Genomic DNA, 18,149 nt, shown 5'->3' on the forward strand with positions numbered 1-18,149 from the left:
AAGAAAGAAAGATTTGAACCCAGGGCTTCCCACCTCTAGGCTCTCAATCTACTGAGTCATATACCTTTCCCTAAATGAATGTTAAAAAGTTTTTGCATGTAATTGGGAAAGATGAAATATTTATATTTTTTAAAATACATATTTACTTGGTCTTAGAGGTCATGAAGCTCCTTAGTTTACCACTATGGAGGCCACTGCAGTGGGGAAAAGGAGAAGGACAAACTGTATTGGGAGCTCAGAGAAGAGAAAGTATGACTGAGTAATTATCTATTTTAATTCATTTTTCTTGGGAACCACATGCTAAATTTGGTTGTTTCTATGATACTGAAGGACTACAAGTGCTGTCAGAGACCTTTAATTTGACAATAAGGATAATCTTCCTGCCCTAGTTATCAGCCTGTTGTATGCCTCCAAGACCTGCATTCTTTTAGTGTTATAATGGGGCTAAAAAGGCTGGTAATACAGTAGCTGGTGGTCCCCCTGAGTCTCCTGCCCCAGGGAGCTAACAACTTCACTATATGTAGATTTGGGATAGCCAGGGATGTGAGGTCCTTGATTAGAGAGTACCAGTCAGTCTCCCTGCTGTCTGTAGGCTCCTTTAAGGTGAGGAGTGAGGAGCCCCTCCCTGCTGGTGAGAAATTAGAAGCCCACAGGAAGTGAACCTGGTTCACTTCCTGAAACAAGATGGATGCCTGGTCTAGCCCCTGAGGAAACAAGTGATAGTTATATTCCTTCTCCTCAGACCCTGGCTCTAATTGGTGACATAAATGAACCACTGAAGCTCTCTGAATAAGGCCAAGGGGTTTATTGAACAACAGGGGTAACTGAGGGAAGAAGGTTAAGGTATGGGAAAGCTGTTGCTATGGGTGAAGGCCAGTGCTGACAGAGGGTCTCTGAAGGTAAGATCAGGCTGAGGGAACCAGCCCCTCAGCCAGGGATAAATTCCACTGCCCTGATGTAGAGTGGTCTATCTGAATGACAAATGAAGGTGATGGTCTGGTTTAGGGGTGTCCCTGCCTGGCTAAGTAAACTAATTTCCCACATTTCACCTCCCAGCCAAATTCTCTCCTCCCAGGGCCCACGGGGGAGTCCAAGGGGTTAGCTGGATGTCTGGGTCAGGTCAAGGAAAATCAGAACCCCTACGGTGGTTCTCCAGGGGAATTTATAGTGCCAGCTCCAATGGTCTGGTCGTGAGACTGGGACTTCCTGGGTCAACATTCCATTCCCCTAACTGCCAGGATTGCCTCAGGTGAATTTGCAAGTGCAAGAGAACTTGCACCAATCTTGTATTATATTAGTCATGTAACAATGTCTCATGATCAGGAAGTAGTCATGAGAAGATGTAATTTCTAATATATTCCCCATCTCCTTTGCAGATATAAAATCAATGATCTGAGAGAGAAGCTTGTATCATTCAATCCAGAGTCCAGGCTTTTATACAACCTACTCCGATTCAGGATTTCTTTCTCTCTTTTAAAATACAAATCTGCCTTTTGAATTTAATTCTTAATTTTATGGGCTCTGCTTTTTTCCTGGTACACAGGGATTCTATTTAGTATCCAGAGGACTAGTTACAGAATTTTGCTGAGATTTTTGGATTAGTTTATATAGTGGAATCCAAAGCAACATAAGGAAAAAAAGTAAGGTTTCAGTAAAATAAGTAGTTTGGTTTTCATGGCTAATACTTTGTTAATATGAACATATGATTAAGTATTTAAGTATTTATGTTACACTGACTTATTCTTCCATTTCCAAGAACACAAATGGCATTGTAATGTAGCCAAAGGGGAAAGAAAAGACTTGAATGATGTGCATAATCTTTCTGGCAGTTGTCAAACTTGGACAATTGAAACTAGAATACCAAATAATAGCATATACTTTTGTTGGCATTTGGGGCCATTTTTTTTTGAGGGAGGGGATTTTAAAACTCTAAGAGCTACAGGCATTATCCCTATAATTAGAAAAGAATGGTTTAACCAAGAACTTTTTAATCATTTAAGTATTATGGGTGTATAATCCTAGGTCTGCTGCCCAACCTTTCTTTGTTTCTGTCTGTACAAATAAAGTTTTATGATTCTATACCAGACAATTCCTGCCTGCCCTGAAAGAAAAATAAATTGCCATTTAATATCAATATTCTTTTTACAAATTATTTTAAAAGTTGAATTTAAATGAGTTCACATTCTCATTTTATATATAGTCAATATTAATTCCTTAATTCCTTAGTGTTATCCAGGCTGTTCTCTTGCAGATGATCTGCTTTGATTATTAGAGGGTTGGAATTTTTCTGTTTAGCATGAATCTTGTAAAACTAGTCCCATTTATTTATGCCTTAATACCTTTTTGTCTGAGTCTTTGCTAAGGGAAAAACTTGACTGTGTCCTAAGTTAGAGGTGGGGTGTGTCGGATGCTATGTTTGGAAAGAGGGGCATTTGGGGCATATTTAAGATACAGTTTCTCTTTTAGTTAATCTTTGGAGATTTCTTCAGTGAAAAGCAGAACTCCTATGATTTCAAATTTTACATTTAACAGTAGCACAAACTACCCCTCTGATTGCACAGCAAATTTAGATAGTGGGAATCTATCTAAAAGCATGGTATAGTAGGCAGCACCAAGAATGGATCTGGAATGAGGGAAAGTGGAGTAAGAATATTATGTTACCCTGGATGAATCATTTAATTCTGAGCCTCAGTTTCTTCCTCTGCAAAAAAGGGGTATCATCTCACAAGGTAGGCTCAAATGTGCAAAGAGATGTAAAGTACACATCAAACCTTAGAGTACTGTATAAATTGAAATAAGGATCCTTCCTAGATGGATGAGAGATGATAAAATCCACCTAGGAACCTCCCCAGGGTCAGTAAAGCATAACCCTTGAAATTATTAAAACTAAGTTTATTAAGGGTATGGAAATGATACAGTCCTAAATCTATCAAGTCATATCTCCTCCCACCAATATACGTTCTCCCTCATGGGGTCTGCTCTTCTGATCTTCTAAAGCCCTTCTTATACCTCCCTGCTCTTAACTAATACCCCAAAAGCTATCTGACTATAACCTAACCTAATTTATATGGATTAACAAAAAGACAAAGAGGAAGGAAGGCTTTACAGGTATATTTGAGCCCTTACCTAAAGCCTGGGTTGGCTTCACTAGTGTTTGTTTAAAATTTAGGGAAGTGTCTAGCAGACACCTATGGACTTGTGAGAGACTTTGAAACTACATTTCCCATTATTCCTCATGGCAAACAGGAAGTATGATGATGTAAGAGAGGGGTTAAATCTCCTGGGTGAGGAGGAAGTCGCTCTCTTAGGTAAGAGTGGGAGATACCAAAGGTAAAATGGCAGAGGCAGCAGTTTGAATACTTACAGGTGCGTGGTCTAATGATTTTATCTCTATCAGCATGGCTTTAATTAAAATACTAATTTATATTATTATATCAGTCTTTATCATTTTTAATCATAACACTAGATAACCCAAAGTCCCAGTTGACAGCCCTTGGATTATCCAAACAATTGGATTTCCTCAAGGAAAAGGCAGTCCACTCCAAGGCAAACTCTCAACCAAGGAATCCCTAATATCTCCACGAGATTAGGACTACCAAGGGAAATTTGCCAGAGCAAAACCTCCTTCCAGCTCAGTGGAAAACAGGAGTCCAAGAATGACTGTTAATGCCAGTAAACTCCCACAATCCTTCTCTCCTTGTCAGAATCCTCTCCCAGGACTTGTATCCAAATTCTCCTCTTTAAACTAATCCATGAAATTTACTCTATCCCTTACCTACATTCCTACAAAATATTGTTATTGTGGTAATTGTTAATGTAGATGGGAGATTGAGATGGGGAGAGTTCAAAGTTAGAGAATTATTTGCAAGGGAAATGCCTTCAAATATCAATTTCCTTTTTGAAAATACAGTTTCATGGGCTGTCTTAAATATCTCAATGCAATAAACATTTTATTAAGTGTCTGTTATGTGCTAGATGCAGAGACAAAAATGAAATAACTGCCCTCAGAGCATTTATAATCTACTGAACTCAGAGGAAAATAAGAGAATCATCTTAATATTTATTGTTACTTGATACTTATTGCTGTATAATACATAATTTTAAATATGGCACAAAAAATAGTGTTCCATGGGTCATGGGTCATGTCCCTGTCTATGTGGTACTGGCTCTGAAGGTTGTCCTCAAACTGAACTGTTATTTGTTCACTGTCTCTCCCTGACCTTTCCAATCCATTCTTGAAATGGATTCCTTCCCCCTTGTCCATCTATTAAAAGCTCCTCCTCCTTCAAGGCTCAACCCTAATAAAGGAAGACAAAATGCAAAAAGAAGCTGAAAAACTAGGAGGGGTGGAGGAAGAGGAAAAGAAGAAGGTACCTCACCCCATCCATCCTTCCCAACTTTTGTCATTTTCCTTTTCTGTCATAATAGCCAATCTGTTAGGTATCAGGTAGTACCTCAGAGTTGTTTTAATTTGCATTTATTTAAGTAAGAGTGATTTAGAGCATTTTTTGCATGACTATAGTTTTAATTACTTTGAGAAATGCCTGTTGTGACATTGGGATAACCTTATCTAGGAACAATTTACACTTAAATTAATTAATTTTCTACATGTAAGATATCATAATAAATTCTCATCACTCCCTGGCCTCACAAGTGATTGGTGGATTCTTTCAATTTTTATTTTGTCATCTGTTCTGGAATATCAAGGTAGTTTTCCTTCATAATTTCTTAAAAGCTGATGTCTAAGGGCTTTCTTGATCATGGCTTTTAGGTAGTCCAACAATTCTTAGATTCTCTCTCTTGGATTTATTTTCTAGGTCAGTTGTTTTTCCAGTGAAATATTTCACATTCTCTTCTATTTTTTTATTCTTTTGACTTTGATTATTTCTTGCTGTCTCATGAAGTCATTAGCCTCCACTTGCCGAATTCTAGTTTTTAAGGCATGACTTTTTTACCTCTTATAGGGAAAACCAGGGGAGTTAACTTAAATATTATATGTGGATTCAGAAGAGTGAGTAGGAGACAGGAATGGACAATAGCTGGGGACTTAACAAGATAGGGAAATTGGGTTGAGCTGTTAAGGGAAAAGTCTCTTGACAGAAGTGATAGTTAGGCCTAACTGTCACCCTGCCCCACCTAGACAAGGGCCTATGAAACCTAGCAAGCAAAATGACAAGAGGATTTGTAACAAATTTAATTAAGGGAACTATGGACTAAAGGATGGGAATAGGGGTTTCTATACTTCCAGACTATGGGCAAACCACAGGATCAGGGGAGGGACTTATCTACACGGAACTGAGACCTAAAGCAAAACAGGGCCCAAAGATTAGCAGGACTGAAGCGGGTATCCTCACAGCAGAGTCCTGACACACTCCAGTGATGTTGAAGTTCTTCCAGGATCACCTCATGTACTCTTTCAGGTGGGTAGATTCTGGGAGCTAACCCAGCCCAAGTTAACCTGCAACTCAGGTTGGGATTAATAATCTCTACCAAAATCTCCCACAAGTAGATGACAGTCTTCCTTCTGGATATCAAGAAATCTGGGTGTAAACTCCACTTCCTCTGAGGTCTCCCAGGGTCAGTTACAACTTGTCCCAACTACCATGGAGTCTGTCTCAGAGAGCTTCCCCAGTCCATTTAGAATTCTCCAGCCCTTCCTGCTAAGTCTCCTACATAATAAAGTAATCTTCCTCACAACAACCACCTTTTCCATTTTTAAGAGCAGAATTAGCTTTAATTAGTCTCCTTAATTAGGGCAAAAAATTGAACAATGAATTTTCCTTTCAGCAATTGGCAAAGCTAGCCAGATTCACTGAGGACTTTTTACTCCTAGCTATCATGGTGGGCAGGCCTGTCCTGCATCTCTATCCCCTTTCCTCAAGTTGACATTTAGGCATTGACTGAGAGGGGGCTGGAGCCCCTATATGAGTCCGTTCATGAGTCATGTTAAAGACTTCTATTATGTCACATGCATTCATTAGACCTTCTGTCAATTTAGATGATGCTCTACACTTGTTAAATAAGAGAATGAAATAGAACTGAGTTTTAGGCTCTCAGTAAAGTTGCCTTGATTGCCATCAATATCTTGGCTCTCCTGATTCCACAAGTGTTCATCTCATTCTTCTTACCACATCTCGTTCTTCCAATTGCCTTTGAAGACCCCCAAATGTGGGGCTATTACCTTGACATAATTTAATAAACTATTTCATTCTCTTTGTCCTGGGTTTTGCCTCTTTAATCAGGACAAAAACCTGAACAGAAAATTTCCCTTTCAACATATATATTTGATGCTTTAGGCCAGAGGTTCTTAATCTTGTTCATGTCAGATCCATTTGCAGTCTGGAGATGTTTAGGGTTCTCTTTTCAGAACGCTTTCAAAAGCATAAAATAAAATATGCAATACTACAAAAGGAATCAAATATATTGAAATAAAGGTGTAATTTTTTCCAATACAAGTTCACAAACTCTAGTGAAATCTATCCATGGACCCCAAGTTAAGAATGTTTAATGAAAGTGCTTAAAATTGATTTTGGCTAGGTGCTTTTTCAGTAGTGTATAACAATAAACTCTGGAACAAGACAAAGGATCAACGTACTATAAAAAAACTTGTATCATTTGATAATAAGACTGAGAACTATAAGTATATAGGTGCATATAATTCAACAAACCATTTCTTTTTATTACATTAACTAGAGAATTCTACCAGTTTTAAATATCTTAAAAGCCTTCAGCATGGGTTCATAAAAAACATTCAAATCTTTTTGTTCTTTGCTATACCTTACTTTTGTTTTGATTTGTCTCTTTTCTTAAGACACATCTTGAAATATTATTTTAACACAATTAACCAGGATGATCTTGACTTTGCTGAATAAGGCATTTTTCTTTAGTTCTCCAGCCATTACTGCTTTGGCTTTTTTTTTTTTTATTGAATATAAAAGGTTTGGGGAATTTTTCACTTCTTTTCATTAAGATAAAAAAAAAATCAAAGTGCCTAGGTAAAGAATGTCCAAAGGGATGAGGGGTCTGATTTGGAAGGTAGTGAAAATGAAGATGACTTGAATGATTTTTAGATGATGCAATTTCCTTGAGAAGCACTTTTGATGAAGCTGATGAAGATAAGAGGTTCATCAATGGGTATGCATGAAGAAAGCGAAAAGCATTGGCAGAGAAAGTGGTGTTAATGGATGTCAAGGCCTTTGACTCGAGACATCCAAGGACCAGTAAGCTTTAATATTACTGAAGCTAAACAATCTCCCCAGATGCTTTTTGGTGAGCCTATTTTAAACTCTTTTTTCCCAGGGTATTGCAATCTTCAGCCCCAGCTCAGTTCATCTTCTGTAGCCTTGGATATAGCATCCTGCTGTAGTGGTATGAGTCCGTTCATGAGTCATGTTAAAGACTTCTATTATGTCACATGCATTCATTAGACCCTCTGTCAATTTAGATGATGCTCTACACTTGTTAAATTAGATAATGAAATAGAACTGAGTTTTAGGCTCTATTCTTTTAGTCAATTTAACTTCCTCAATTTCCATACAGAGCTAAATGATTTAATATAGTACATTAGGCTTAAATTAGCTTACGCTGTTTAAAAATTTTAAAAATATATTCACATATTCATAACAACCCTATTATGTAGGTGAAAGCGATCATTTCATTTTCTGGAGGAGGAATTTGTTATTAATTATGCATTTATCTAATAAAATTTCAATAGCTAGAAGATAAAAGTCAGCTCCACAGGGTCAATACTAGAAAAGACAATTGAATAAAAAAAGATAATAATTTCAGACTGTTTCATTTCAAGATAAGAAAACAGTAATTTCATAGCCTTGTTCTTTGTCACTTATAACCAGAGCTCTCTTGAAATCAGACCTAGGGCAAATTTAGAGAAGAAAGTCAGGAATGGGATTCCTTTGACTTCAAAGAACAGCATAGATACAGCCAGGAGGGCAGTCTTTGAGGCTGAGCTCTGGAAGTCATTACAGAGTATGGAGCTACTTACTCAGAGCAATTGTGCTCCATGCTACCAATGGCTGTGAAATGCGGTGAAGGAACAGTGGTCACTATGGGAAGGAAATGAACCCTCCTTCCTCCTCTCCACGTCACACTTTGCCCATTATTAGTCACAAATCTGCTTATAACTGTGGAAAGGTTTATTGTATTTTTCTTCTGAAGTAATGGGCAATTCCATTTTATGTATCCCTTCCTTATCTGATCTCATTATGAAGCCCTTTACATTCTTAAAGTGCCAAGTTTTTCCCCATTCTTTTTCTTCTCTTGATTCATATTTATAATTAATTATGCAATAATTAATTACACCTAATTTTATTATATTTATATTTAATTATTTGGTTCTCTTAATCTTGTTCATGTTTAGACCACTTCATGTATTGCATATATTTATTCTAAAACAACTCCCTTCCTATTCCTGAGCTCCTTTCTCTTTCCTCTAAGTCTGAATTGTTCTTTCTACATTGAAATCGCAATCATTACTTCCTAGGCAAATTCAAAAGACCTTTTCTTTATCCTGTAATCTAAAACTTCCCTGTTCTCAATATCTCTTTGAAAGGAATTCCCAGTGAGCATCTTAAAATTTCTGGAGTTCTCCTACAGTGAAGCAACAGGTTTATTAAGTTGTAAATAATTTTTCAATTCCAAAACCACAAAAATCTCTATCAACTTTTCCCACAATGCTGTAAAACACTAAACTTTCAACAAATGCTTAGTGACTTACAGAATACTAGTTTTAAGTCACCTAAAAAACTAACCAGTTATTTAGTTAGCAATAATGGAAAAACACTAGAATTTTGTGTTGTGATTAATTCTCTCAATTAAATTAAAAAAAATTTCAACTTTCCTGATCTTATTTTATTAATCACATAATTTACCATATGCTATACTATAATAATGCTGATGAACTAAATATAGTCATATTTTCTGATATTTTAAAATTATTCAATACTATCCTTATACTAATAGACATGTATTATGACCAGACAGCTGCCACTGAAAATTTTTCCTTTCTTCCTGCCATATCTAGCTGGTTTCAGAATAGTGAAGGATCTCAATTGCCCTACTAGAATATGGCCTTCTTGAATTAAAAAAATAAACAAATAAACAACACGTATACCTTTATGTGTATATATATGTATGTATGCACATATTTTATAGTCAAAGACTTTAGATGTAATTATGTAACCAAATGAATCTTTTCTTCAAAAGTATAAAAAATTTTCAACAGGAAGCTAAATGAGTTGACTGGCTTTATAATTCAGAGAGAAATCTTCAAACTGGAGAGGCTGAAAAATATAACAAAAGAAAAAAGAATATTTTTTTAATAACCAATAACTTTTTCTTTAAAATTCAGCTGACTTTGGGGGTAGCTGGATGGTTCAGTGGATTGGGAGCCAGGCCCAAAGATGAAAGGTCCTAGGTTCAAATATGGCCTCAGACACTTCCTAGCTGTGTGACCCTGGGCAAATCACTTAACCCCCATTGCCTAGCCCTTACTGCTCCTCTGCCTTAGAACCAATACACAATACTGATTATAAGACAGAAGGTGAGAGTTTAAAAAAATAAAATGGACTTACTTTTAATTTTTGCGGCTTAACCATTTTTCTTGATCGTGTTCCCTTATTCCATAGAGTCCAGCCCATTCATTGGATTTGTAATATACTAAAAAGAAGAATATGTTACAGTTTACTTTATTATAGCAAGAAAATATGAACAGACCATTTATTTAATTACTCAGAAGGATACACACTAAAAGGAGATGAAACTGACAGGATGTATTTAACTTACTTTTTTTTTAAGACTTTTTTTTCAAGAAATAAAATTACAATTCAATTCCATAACAAGGACAATATGCCATTTAGGAGTAGATTGGGATGATAACATTCATATAAGTGCTTTAAGGTTTACAAAGCACTTTCCTCCAATGCCTCTATGAGGTCTATTATCAAGAATGATCTTCCTTTTACAAGAAACAAGATGAAGTCACTTACTTGCTTATAGTCTATATTGTTACTAGCATAAGAGACAGAATTTGAATTCAGATCTTCTGACTGCAGTTTTAGTAACTCTTCCCACTGTGCCACATTTCAATAAGAGCTAAAATGGTGGCAGAGCATTATGGATGATAAATAGCACATTTTACCCACTTACAAATGATCTTTTAGGCAGAGTTGGAAAAATTCAGCTCCCTTCATCCTATCACACTCATCTAAGTTAAGAGTTTTCTATGAGCCAAAAAGGTTCTTCTCAATTATTTATTTTGAAGGAGTGGGTTGCTATTCAGTTCACAGTAAATAAAACAGGCCACCTAAACTATAGTCTAATTTCACATATTCCAGTTAGATATCTCAAGGAAAATTATTTAGTTTGTAGTCAAAGTTGGCTATTACAATAGTACTGTGAGCTTTACAAACACTTTACATATACATTACCCATAAAACCACATCTTAAGTAGGTATTATAGCATAATCCCCATTTTACAGATGAGAAGATGGAGATCCAGAAATCAGAAAGGTTAGGTGCAATGCCCATGAACACACAGCTAGTAAGTGCCAGGGGTTCCAGGTCTCTTCTGATGGCAAGGCCCAGGCTTTTTTTTTTTTTTAACCTTTACCTTTCATCTTAGAATTAATACTGCATATTGGTTCCAAAGCAGAAGGGCAGGAAGGGCTAGGCAATGAGAGTTAAGTGACTTGCCCAGGAAGTGTCTGAGGCCAGATTTGAACCCAGGACCTCCCATCTCTAGTCCTGGCTCTCAATCCACGGAGCCACCCAGCTGCCACCCAAGGCCTAGGCTCTTTTCCCTGGACCACTCCCCCCTCTCCAGATACAAATCCTCAGGGGTTACCAGCATTGGCTCTTTCCTACAGGCTTACCCATTCTTAGATGAATTATGAGGAAAAACATACCTTCCAAGATAAAGGGAAACCTCTTACTCATTGTATGCCTGAAATCTGATGGGGGGAAAAAAAGCCTTAATCAGAATTTCATCATGTTTAGCAAACTCATGAGACAATGCTAGAGTGGGAGCTTTCTGGGTAAGAGGCTCCTTACAGTGTTTCTGGTAACTCAGTAATGCGTGGATTGGGTCCGAGATGCACCTGCAGGGTCTTCCTAAATCTTTAACAGTGATTCGTATTCATGATGAAATCAATTTAGTTAAGCATTTAAGGAAAAACTGAATTGTCTTCTCCTGGGCTGCAGGAATTCTTTTACACTAGCCATGGAGTGATTTCTTGTCTGGCATCTATTCTGTTTATATGATCTGAATGTGTACACTGTATGAAAAGTTTAGAACTATTAGATTCACATTTAAGTGCAATACGTTTTTAGTATAATTATGACTCAAATAATTAAGAGTTTAAGATGCAAAAGGACACTAACAAGAATTCAAATACAGCAAGTATTTGGCAGCACCGTGATGCTACTTCCTGCATTCAGGATGTTTCCTCCAGGGAAGCTCCCAAAAATGGTCCTTAGAAACTGTCCCAACCAATCTGTACTCTTGGGCCACTGTCTTATTCACCTTCAAGTTCTTTTCCTTTTTCTTCATGCTTTAAATCTGTATTTAATATATTAATTGGGGGCATAAAGGACAACTAGTTGGGGGAAAGAGGGCAAAACCAGTCTCTCCCTTAAAAATGTCTAAGAATTATCTACTATGTAAAGAATGTTGATATGCTTTAGGTTTGAAAGTAGTAAAAAGCACCTCTCAAGAGTATTAAAAAATAACTTTTACCTTGGCTTGTGTTCATTTTATTAAATAAGAAAAATGCTCCAGTTATTCCAACAAGTTCAAGTGCTAAAATTCCTTTGAAAATCTTTCTTGATATCAATTCACTGGAAGGAGCCATCCTAAATTTTAAAAATATAATTTCTATTAATATACTGAATCTCTAAGTAAGCATAGATATAAAAGAAAACTTATAAGTATTTCCAAATTGTTGCTTCTCTCCCTTAAATTTAGGAAACATTGTTTTACCATGAATCACTAATGTGATTTCCTCCCCAATGGGAGTCTACTTTTAAAACTTGATTGTCATTTTTTTTTAATTCCAAGTAAATTTTTATTGCTCTTTTTTTTTAATCTTCATTTTCCAATGTGTCTCCCCTCCCACTTCCAGTGGGCAATCTTTTATGAAAAGTAATAAAAATGTGGGGAAAAAATAATTTCGCAAAAATAACCAATGTATCAAAAAAACATATGAAAAAGATCTTACAAGGGACATCAGAAAGAACTTATAACACATGAAGTATTTCCACACCCATAGTATCTTTCCTTTGTAAAGAAGGGGACAAAATACCTTCTCATATCTTTTTGAGCCAAACCTGATCATCATAATTTCCCAGGATTGTTTCAATTGACTTATTTTTCTTTCCAATTATATTGTTTTCAATCTATAATTTTTCTAGCTAGAGCCAAGATGGTGGAGTAGAAGCAGGGAAGCTTGAAACCACCATGAGAATCCTCTCCAACCAATCTTAAAATAACAACACAAAATGAAGACAGGAGTGAAAGAACCAACAAGGAGACAAAGTGAAACAACTTTCAAGAAGAGAAAAACCTAAAAGGTGGGCAGAGAACATCTGGGGCACTGGGGTGAGAGGAGAGCACAGGCAGCAGGGTGCTACAGCAAACAGTGAGGAGTAAGCCAAGAGCCAGCCACTCAGTGCCAACCTGAGCCCAAGGCAACATCCAGACCCTGAAACCCTGCCTGGGCAGATAGAGGTCTAAGCCAACCCACACCATTTGAAATTCCAAGCAAACCTGCAGTGAAATGCAGAATTCCAGTCCAGGCAGTCTGTACCAAAGCAGCCAGAGCTGTGTGGGCCCAGAGTGATGCCAGGAGTTATAGTCTGGGCCTGTGGTGAGGACGTAGATCCCAGTTTGGGGTAGTTGGTGGACCCAAAGCAGCGGGGGTGGGATGGGAGTAGAGGGGGGGAGGTCAAGCCTGATCTTTTTGCTAAAAACCCAAGGTGGATCCCCAAGAGAGAGCAATCTACTGTGTGTCTGACCTGATAAAGCTCACAGTGAGTCCAAAAATTTCATCCAAGTCTGAAGAGAGAATTTCAGCCATCAGCAGTCTCAAGGGTTAACTGAATCAGCAGTGGGAGGTGGCCCTCAGAGCTCCCACCTCTTAGGCCATCATGCCATCTTGATAGAACTGAGACTGGCAAAAACCCAGAAATAAAGCTAATGGTAGCAATCAAACCTCCCAGAGAACAGAACCTACCTATAAAAAGGTAGGAAAAATGAGCAGATAACAACAAAAAAAAGCACCTAACTATAGAGAACTTTTATGGAGATAAAGAGTAAGATACAGACACAAAGTGTAAGCAAAGAAAACACACGCAAAGTTCAAAAGAAAAATGAATAGAACACAGATTTTGGAAGTGCTCAAAAAGGACTTCAAAAACTAATTAAAAGGGGGCAGCTGGGTAGCTCAGTGGTTTGAGAACCAGGCCTAGAGACGGGAGGTCCTAGGTTCAAATCCGGCCTCAGACACTTCCCAGCTGTGTGACCCTGGGCAAGTCACTTGACCCCCATTGCCTACCCTTACCAATCTTCCACCTATAAGTCAATACACAGAAGTTAAGGGTTTAAAAAAAAAAAATTAAAAAAAAAAAAAAAAAAACTAATTAAAAGAGGCAGAGGAAAAATGGGGAAGAGAAATGAAAGCCATTTACATTGTTTTCATTGTATTTACTGATTTTCTATATTGGCTTCAACATCTATCAATTTGTATAACTTTTCCAATTTCTCTGTATTCATTGTATTTTTTTTCTTACAGCAAAATAATATTCTAATATACATTCATGTGCAAAACTTGTTATCCAATCTTCAATTGATGAGTATCTACTTTATTTATAATTCTTTGTAACTATAAAAAATGTTGCTATAAATGTTTTGGTGCATACACAAACCAGTTGATTTTTCATATTTAAATGTTTCTTTTGATTTGTATTTTTTTTGTTTCATTTTGTCTTTGAGTTTCCACAGTACAGGGCCTAGCACATAGCAGGCATTTAATAACTAACTTGTTTTACTGATTGGGGTTTATGCTTGGCAGTGGAATCTCTGGGTCAAAGTATAGACATTTAATTCAATAAATATTTATTAAGCACCTCCTTACCTTGACCTTAGAGAGTCCCTCACTGCTTTAAACTGTACCTTAAGAAACATCTGCAGAAAGCCTTTCTGATTTCCCCAACTGTTAGTGTCCTCCTTCCAGAACTCTCTTATATTCACTACTGTGTATGTATTTGTATTTTTTCATTTTGTAATTTACATTGTTTGTATATTTATATTTTATATATATTCAAGTATTTTTGTGGTTGTTCAGTCATTCAGTTGTGTCTGACTTTTTCTAACCCCGTGGACCATTCTATCCTCCACTCTCTCTCAAAGCCTGTCTAAATTCATGTTTGTTGTTTCTATAACTCTTCTGCTGTCCTCTTATCCTTTTGCCTTTAATCTTTCCCTACATCAGGGCCTTTTTCAATGAGTTCTGTCTTCTCAATATACACATATAGTTTATATATATACACATATATGCAAATAAAATTTGTTTTATAAAATATATCCATACACGACATATTATGTATGTTACACATATGACACATATGTGTATATGTGTACACACTTAAAGTTTCCTCAATTAGAATATAGGCTATTTGTTGGCAGGGACACTTTCATTCTTTGTAGTTGTATTCCTAGTGCCTAGCACAGTATTAAGTAATTACTTAATAAATACATGTGGAGACACAGTTAGGTGGCTCAGAGGATTGAAAGCGAGGCCTACACACATGAGGTTCAAATCTGGCCTCCCAGAGCAACCACTTAACCCCCAGTGCCTAGCCCTTACTGCTCTTCTGTCTTAGAACCAACACATACTATTGATTTTAAGACATTAGTTAAGAGTTTAAAAAAAATAAATACATGTGGGTTGGTTGATTGATTTGTCATCTTGTGATTGAGCTTTCTCTAGCTAAGGGCTGAACAAAGAAAAAAGAGCTAAAATAGGAATAGGAGAAGGGCTAGATATAAGAAATAATTTATTAAACATAAGACCAGATTCACCAGCTTTTGCCAATCTCCCAATCAATCACCTTGTTTTCTCCTAGAATCCAAGGAAGATGACACAACTGGAACTTTTCTTAGAATTGGATTATGATTGTCTTATGTTCTCTGCTTCTGTTCACATAGTTTAAGTTCTTTGAGGGAAGAGATGGTATTTTTCTTAATTCTTTAAGTAGTATACTGCAGCAAGCTCATTGTCATCATTTGCTTACTCAGTTTCGAAAATCTAAATCTCTTTTCATGAGCTGCTTCCAAGATGTGAAGAATCAGACACCCTGTTTTTGTAAAATTATCTTTTTGTTTGGTATCTTTTTCAGTATTCCAAAAGTTAATTTAGGTTCCCCTTTCTCATTTTGCAAATCTGATCACCTTTATAAACCAGTGATTTAAGACTTATTATCCCTATTTAAAAAGAAAGAAACTGAAGCCCAAGGAAGAAGGGATATGTTGAGTCAGTGGGAGGGGTCAGAGGTGGTTTTTATCCACTACCAGGTACCTCTGTTATCTTGCTCATTTATAGGGAGTGTCTCTTATATCCCCCAAGACCTACAAGTACGGAAAGACCTCTTGGCACAACCTCTACTATGATAGAACTTTAAAAAGTGAATAAGGAATCTGAAGAAAGTGTTTTTATAAACTAGAGTAGAGGCATGGTAATGAAAAGGGGAAAAGAATCCCAAATATTTCTAAAGTAATAAAAAATAATACAGCTCTCTCTCTCTCTCTCTCTCTCTCTCTCTCTCTCTCTCTCTCTCCACATATAAATCTGTTTCTCATACATATACATATATGTGAACATATATTTAAAATAATCACTAATTTTATCAATTTAAGTACTCTCTCCACTAAGGCAGATATAATTTCTCTAGTTAATTAACCACATTTATTAAGCACCTGGGATACATGAAGTACGCAGGGAAGACTAGCTGTTGTGAGGGCTTGTTGAGCCCTTTTGGGGGCTTCTTGTTCAACACCTCTGTTGTCTACCTGCCACCCTGCTCTCACTTGTGACTCTAGCCACACCCTGTAAACTGCCTCAGTCGGCAGGGTACAGAGGGTAACTTACAGGCTTCAAACCCATTAGTGTCTAAGGGGTTGTCTAACCCAAGCGTGTGAAGCCTTCTCTTTGTGGAATGGACAGATGAGAACAATTTGTTCCAATGGCCATAAAGGAGGCCAGATGCTGTGGAACACCTAGAGCTTGGTCAGAAATCAGAGATGCCAAGACCATTCACTGTGTCTGGGGCCATCACCGCTCATACTGCCTATTGTTTTGCCCCTGGATTTTGATGACTTTAGAAGACAGGGTGAAGTTGATTTTCTGAAATTCTGCCTTACTTAAATTCAAATCGCATGCAAGTTAAGACATCATCCCCAGGATGTCATCAGTCCTCTTGGAAAATGAAGGATAAAAAGCAGCTAGGTGGCTCAATGGATAGGGTCCCAGGCCTGGAGACAGGAGGTCCTGAGTTCAAATTTGACCTCAGACACTTCCTAGCTGTGTGAGCCCGGGCAAATCGCTTAATCCATTTTGCCTAGCCCTTAACCAATCTTTTGCCCTGGAACCAATACACAGTATTGATTCTAAAGTAAAAATTTTAATTGGAAAAAAAAGAAAAGAAAAATGCAGGATGAGTAACAACATTAAACACCTAGTATATGCCAGGCACTGTGCTATTCTCTATATTTTAGTGGTAGATGGTTTTAGGAGTTAATCATATGGTGATCAGTCTTTGCAAGATGAATCTCTCCAAACTAATTTAGGCTGTTTCTATCAGTAACTACCTGTCTGTACTCAAAAGCCTTTCTAACTTGTCCAGAGCTACCAAAACTTGTGCTCAGCAGATATAGAATCAAAGAAAGAATTCAGTCACTTTTGCCCCACAATGAGGCACAGGGGTAGGAGGCAAATGGAGTGTACAGGACCACAGATTTAGAGCTAGAGATGGGACCCCAAGGATCTACCACCTCATTTTACAGATGAAAATAATGTGGTCTAGAGAGGTTAAGTGATATGCCTTAGGTTAAATTGAAGTTGACTTCTGTATTCTCACTTACCCAACAAATATACTTTAATAACAAATACATTTTAAATTCTAGGCTCATCTGCCCCATACCTTATTGTATATTTCCATTTGCTAGCTGTACATAATCCTGTATGGAACAGACACTTAATAAATGTTTCCAGCTGATGAAGAATGCCTGTGTGTGTGTGTGTGTGTGTGTGTGTATGTGTGCGTGTAGGAAATAAGTATTATTTCCAGCAGCAGGTACATCAAAAAGTTATTAATACAAATAGTATTTCTTTTGATCTTCAACAATAACCCTGTGAGGTAGATGTGATACACTCTACAGTTGAAGAAGCTAAGGCCTAATAAGGGAGGTAAGTAATTTGCAAAAGGGTAGCACAGCTAATGGCTGAGGCTGGATTTGAATGCAGGTCTTCCTGACTCCAAGTCCACCACTGAACCACCTAGCTGCCTTAGGCCTACAGGCTTTGAGTAAAGAATAATAATAATACAGAATCTACAAATTTGCAAAAACTCTTTACTTATGTTCAATTCTTTAAACTAAAAAAAAAAAAATTCAAAGTACTTTGTTTACAACAGGTCTAGGTATTGTTGAGCAAATTTAAACGTATAAATTCTTAAGTAGCAGAGTGCTAATGTGGGGCGGTTTAGATAAGATACACAACAACCAGCCCCCCTGCGGTAGTGCCTCTGCTAAATCTGCTTCACGGAGTCATGTAGGGAGCGGGGTACGCTTTGGTGAAGACACCACAAGGGGAAACCAAAACTCCTGGACGACCCGGAAGTGAACTGAACATTTACCCTCCTTCCACTGCAGACACTTTCTCTGACCAGGACGTGGCTCCACGGGGTGACCCCTATACTCAGAGTTAGAAAGCATCGGACTAAACAAATAGGAACCTCATCCAGCCCCATTACTGTCCTAAGGTCCACCAAAGGCACACAGCTGGAGCGCACTAACCGGAGCCCCAAATGCTAGATGCTTACCTGCACCTTTGGAAACACCGCTGCGCATGTCCAGTGGA

At 37.4% G+C, this 18,149-nt stretch overlaps 1 protein-coding gene across 2 annotated transcripts; it reads right to left on the bottom strand.

Moving 5' to 3' along the window:
* Nucleotides 1-9,135: 9,135 nt before the first annotated feature.
* Nucleotides 9,136-18,149, bottom strand: CEBPZOS (CEBPZ opposite strand). 2 transcript variants are annotated; one of them, XM_044660966.1, is made up of 5 exons: nt 18,112-18,149; nt 11,753-11,868; nt 10,923-10,967; nt 9,591-9,675; nt 9,136-9,299 (listed from the first exon to the last, which is right to left on the bottom strand). In XM_044660966.1, exons 2-4 carry the CDS (start codon nt 11,865-11,867, stop codon nt 9,593-9,595), a joined length of 243 nt encoding a protein of 80 aa, XP_044516901.1. In that variant the 5' UTR covers nt 11,868; nt 18,112-18,149; the 3' UTR covers nt 9,136-9,299; nt 9,591-9,592. The 2 variants fall into 2 exon arrangements, with proteins under 2 accessions (XP_044516901.1, XP_044516900.1); XM_044660965.1 differs by lacking the exon at nt 18,112-18,149 and adding an exon at nt 13,030-13,435.

This window comes from Gracilinanus agilis, chromosome 2 (assembly GCF_016433145.1).
Source record: "Gracilinanus agilis isolate LMUSP501 chromosome 2, AgileGrace, whole genome shotgun sequence".
Lineage (NCBI taxonomy): Eukaryota > Metazoa > Chordata > Mammalia > Didelphimorphia > Didelphidae > Gracilinanus > Gracilinanus agilis.

Excerpts from the sequence above, each read along its gene's own strand:
- CEBPZOS (XM_044660965.1), bottom strand. The coding sequence starts at position 13,091 with ATGGCTGAAATTCTCTCTTCAGACTTGGATGAAATTTTTGGACTCACT. Across the intron at positions 11,869-13,029 it reads CTCACTGTGAGCTTTATCAG|GATGGCTCCTTCCAGTGAAT; the intron begins GTCAGACACACA and ends TTTAAAATTTAG. Across the intron at positions 10,968-11,752 it reads TAAAATGAACACAAGCCAAG|ATTTCAGGCATACAATGAGT; the intron begins GTAAAAGTTATT and ends TCCCCCCATCAG.